The sequence below is a fragment of the Crocuta crocuta genome, unplaced genomic scaffold, assembly GCF_008692635.1.
Source record: "Crocuta crocuta isolate KB4526 unplaced genomic scaffold, BGI_CrCroc_1.0 scaffold613, whole genome shotgun sequence".
NCBI classification, from domain to species: domain Eukaryota; kingdom Metazoa; phylum Chordata; class Mammalia; order Carnivora; family Hyaenidae; genus Crocuta; species Crocuta crocuta.
This window is the reverse complement of record NW_027528880.1, coordinates 1,105,007-1,108,965: the sequence shown is the minus strand read 5'-3', so window position 1 is coordinate 1,108,965 and position 3,959 is coordinate 1,105,007. Positions and strand designations below refer to the sequence as shown.

Below are 3,959 nucleotides of genomic sequence, written 5' to 3'. Positions count from 1 at the left end.
CCGCCTCCTCCCGCATGCCTTTCCGGGGGCCGCAGCTGTCTGTGGCGGCGTCTGGCATAGCTGGACTGGGTCACTTTGCTGCTGAAGGGGCTGCCCACCTTCATGTGTTTTCTTGTGGGAGAAGCTGTCATGGGCGTGTTTGCTGCCTTGTGAGGTGCCTGGAGCCTCTGCAGAATCCTGCACCACCGCCCTGTGCAGTCTGCCCGGGAACCACTGTCTGGGCGGCTAGACACCCAGCAGCCTGCTTAGTTAGACTTATGCTTCTGGAGCATGCCTGCTGCTTTGCACTCTCGCACTCAGCCCCAGGTCCCCTCTACACGCTCCTGGCTGCCCTCTGTGCCCCGTCCATCGAGCCCCTGGCTTTCTAAAAAGTATCTTGGTGGCCCAACCGTGAGAAGGCCACGGGCTATTTCCTTGGAAGAGGACTCGGGGGGTGGGGGGTGCACCCTGGGTCATCTGCAAGCCCTGAGGTCAGGCACGCTGTCAGCAATGCAGAGGCCCCGTGGAGCCTCCTCACCCTCGCACAGGTTGAGGGAGGTGAGTTGAGACATCCCCAAACTTAAACCCAGGCCATCCAGAGAGGCCGCAGTATTGGGCCTCCCTTGGAGGCTGTCCCTGGCCGGGGGAGACGTGCTGTGCTCTCCTGATAAAACTGAGGCCGGGAAGCGGGCCGCCTTGAGTGCGCAGCAAGAAGCCAGAGGGGCCGCGCTGTCCTGCGGTGCTGGGCGCGGGCCGGGCCGCTCCTGGGAGGTCTCTTGTCCCCTTCTGCCTCACGATCATCTGGTGGGCGCACGGCGTCCCTGGGACGCTGCCTGCGGGGCCCTCCTCTCTCTTTTCTGGGCACCAGCCAGCGGACCAGCAGTTCCCACAGACCTTCCCCTTGCGCGGGCGGCAGCAGGTCCTCACACTGCCTAACGGAGCCCTGGCTGGAGGCTGCTGGAGAGGCTCGTCTGCGGCGCCTGTGGCACCCGCCCCGTGGGGGTGCGTCCTCTGTTGGCCACTTTACAGCTGCTGCCTCTCCTGGGACCTGCCCCCAGGCCAAGCTTTCCCTTCCTTGCCTCCAGGACCTGAGGACACTTGAGCGGGGTGAGGGGACACAAGCGAGGCCCCTCTTCGGGTCCAGCCGCGCAGTCGGGGCCCCGGCCGCATCCTCAGTCTCTGGTCTTCTCTGCCACAGAAAGATCATGGACTCCGGGGAGCTGGACTTCTATCAGCACGACAAGGTCTGCTCCAACACCTGCCGCAGCACCAAGATCGACCTCTCGGGCGCCCGCGTGTCACTGAGCAGCCCCACGTCAGCCGAGTACATTCCGCTCACGCCTGCCACGGCTGATGGTACGCGCTGGCACACAGGCTTGTTTGTCCTTCCTCTTTTTTATGTTTGAGAAGAGCATGAGCAGGGGAGGGGCACAGACAGAGGGAGAAAGAATCCAGGCGGGCTCTGCGCTGTCAACACAGCCTGACGCGGGGCTCAATCTCATGAACCGCTAGATCGTGACCTGAGCTGAAACCAAGAGTCAGACACTCAACCGACTGAGCCACCCAGGTGCTCCTCAAGGCCTTGGTCTTGCAGGCAGTTTGATCTGGTCCCAGGGAGGCCCCTGCACACCTCTCCTGGACTGTCTGCCGCCCTCACCCCCAGGCTCGGCTGCTCCCCCTGGGCCCGCACTGTCGGAGCTGCCCCCTTTCTCACTGGGAGGGTCTAGCTGAATTGCTCTTGTCATCGACAGGGAACGTTGAGGTACTTTTTTTTAACTCAGTCTTTTTCATCATAAAATACAATAACTCACGCGTAGAGAAGCCTGTAAAGTATGGTAGCTGTCACCAGCCTCCAGTAGCAGGCCACCAGGCCTCCAGTGGCCGTCACCAGCCCCACCGGTTCAGGGGTGCCCCCTTCGTGGCTGATCCAGCCTCCGGCCTCACCCTCTGGGCTGCGCTCGAGTCAAGAGCCTGCACTGCCTGCAGCCCCTGCACTCGGCTCAGGCGTGTGCATTTCCTGCAACTTGGCTCTTGGTTGATGCATTTGTGATCTTCCACATTGACGCCTGCAGCCGTGACCTGTGGGTGAACTAGATGTCCCCTGGAGGCCTTCCGGCTTCTTGGAAGACATTCTTTTTAATGCTGAAGTTAAGAGTGAATTAGGTCCCTAGTCCCCTGTGCTGTGGCCTGGTGAGAATTGTGTGGGATCGCCCTTCCGTTGACCCTATGTTGTCACTCTACGGGGTCAGGCTCTGGGTGCTGCCATGTGGCCAGGGACCCTTCTTGTTGCTGACCAGACAGTGGCCGTGAGGGGTGTGGGGAGGACAGTGGAAGAGGCTTAGGGCCATAGTGAGGCCGTTGTGGACTCCCGACGGGCTGGCTGGCTGCAGTGCCAACAGCTGCCCGGCCTTCAGAGCCCTTCCTAGAAGCTCCAGGAACATGCTGGTGCTGGTGGTCAGAGGTGTCCAGTAGCTGCTGTGTGCAGTGATGTGGGCCTCAGGTCTTCAGCTTCTTTCTGGGCACAGCCCCAGGCCGGGTCCCGGTCTGCCTCCTTGGCTGGCACGCTGCAGTGTGGAGGTGGCATAGGGCCCAGCCGAGTCCTCTCCCCTCTCCTGGGGGACTGGTAGCTCTCATGAGAATAGGGTTGCTATGAGGTTGTGGGCTTGTGGGTCCAGACCATCAGCCCTGCCTCCTAAGTCAGCCGGGGTGAGTGACCTCGTCTCCAGAAAGGACTAGGCTCTGAGCGCTGCGGGCGGCACCACCGAGTCTGGTGAAGGCAGCATCGGCTTTCGGACTTAGCTCTTGGAAGCCTGTCCTCCCTTGATGGTCGGGATGAGCCTATCTGTTGCCCTTCCTGACTCACCCACATGGTGGTGTGTTCAGCCAGTGGTGTAATTAGTTAAAGATTTTGTGTCCCCTTCACCAAGGAAAAGATCCAGTTATGCCCTGTGTTATTCTAAGCATGGGATATTCCTCAGCAACACATCTTCGTTGATCAGAGGAGAGGCCTGCCTGAGGCCGGGGAGCTGATGCGGGCTTGGCCTTAGGCCAGGTCCGTGTGAAACCAGGCCTCTGTCACAGGCGGCCAAGCGCCAGCTGTGTGCGCACATGTGCGGGCACCAGAGCCGAGCCAGAGGCTGAGCCAGTGTGGACGGCGTGGGTCCCTCAACATGCCACGTCTCGTGATCTAGGGAGGTGCAGGGCCGTATTGATGCCTTGGGGGTGCTGGTAAGGGCGTAAATGTCCCCAGAAGAGCCAAATGGGGCAGTTGTGGAAGCTGGCGATGGGCTCAGGGAGGCCCACTTAGCTCTCTCTTCTCTGGGTCTGTCTGGAGGCAGCCGTGGTCAAGAGGTTTAACAGGCGGGGCATCTTCTGGTTGCACTCACACCCATGTCTGGGGGTTCTGTGAAAATCCGTGCAGAGGGGAGATTCAGAGCTGGTGTTTGGGTGGCGGGTGGGAGGCGGCCTGCTGTCAGGAGGGGCTCACTGTGGCTCCGTCTGGGTTGTAGTGAACGGGTCACCCGCAACCATCACCATAGAGACCTGTGAGGACCCCGGTGACTGGACCACGGCCATCGCAGGTACGGGTCCCGCCGGGCAGGGGGGCTTCTTGTGGGTGGTGGCGTGGGGGCGGCGGTGCGTGCAGGGCTGCCCTGGGAGGGGTGCAGGCGGGCCGGGGGTGCCTCCTGGAGGAGGTGCCAGTATGGAGGGCGGAGTGCTACCTCCAGGGCCTCTGCCCCTGACCCCCAGCTCTCTGTGCCTGCCTGTGGTTAGAGGCCCGTGCGGGCTGCTCTGTGCTGCCTTCTGAGCCTGTCCACCCCTCACAGATGACACATTTTCCTTCTGGCGAGGGCTCAAGGATGCGGGGCTGCTGGACCAGGTCATACAGGAGTTCCACCAGGAGCTGATGGAGACCATGAAGGGCCTGCAGCAGCGGGTCCAAGACCCCCCCCTGCAGCTCCGAGGTGAGGGGCTCAGGT

At 61.7% G+C, this 3,959-nt stretch overlaps 1 protein-coding gene across 1 annotated transcript in view; it reads left to right on the top strand.

The window, feature by feature from the left end:
• The window catches only part of GMEB2 (glucocorticoid modulatory element binding protein 2), a 22,786-nt gene that overhangs the window by 15,089 nt on the left and 3,738 nt on the right, over nt 1–3,959 (top strand). The window contains exons 7-9 of the mRNA XM_077756860.1: nt 1,178–1,335; nt 3,489–3,560; nt 3,807–3,944. Coding sequence (XP_077612986.1) covers nt 1,178–1,335; nt 3,489–3,560; nt 3,807–3,944 — 368 coding nt within the window. The remainder of the gene's footprint in view (nt 1–1,177; nt 1,336–3,488; nt 3,561–3,806; nt 3,945–3,959) is intronic.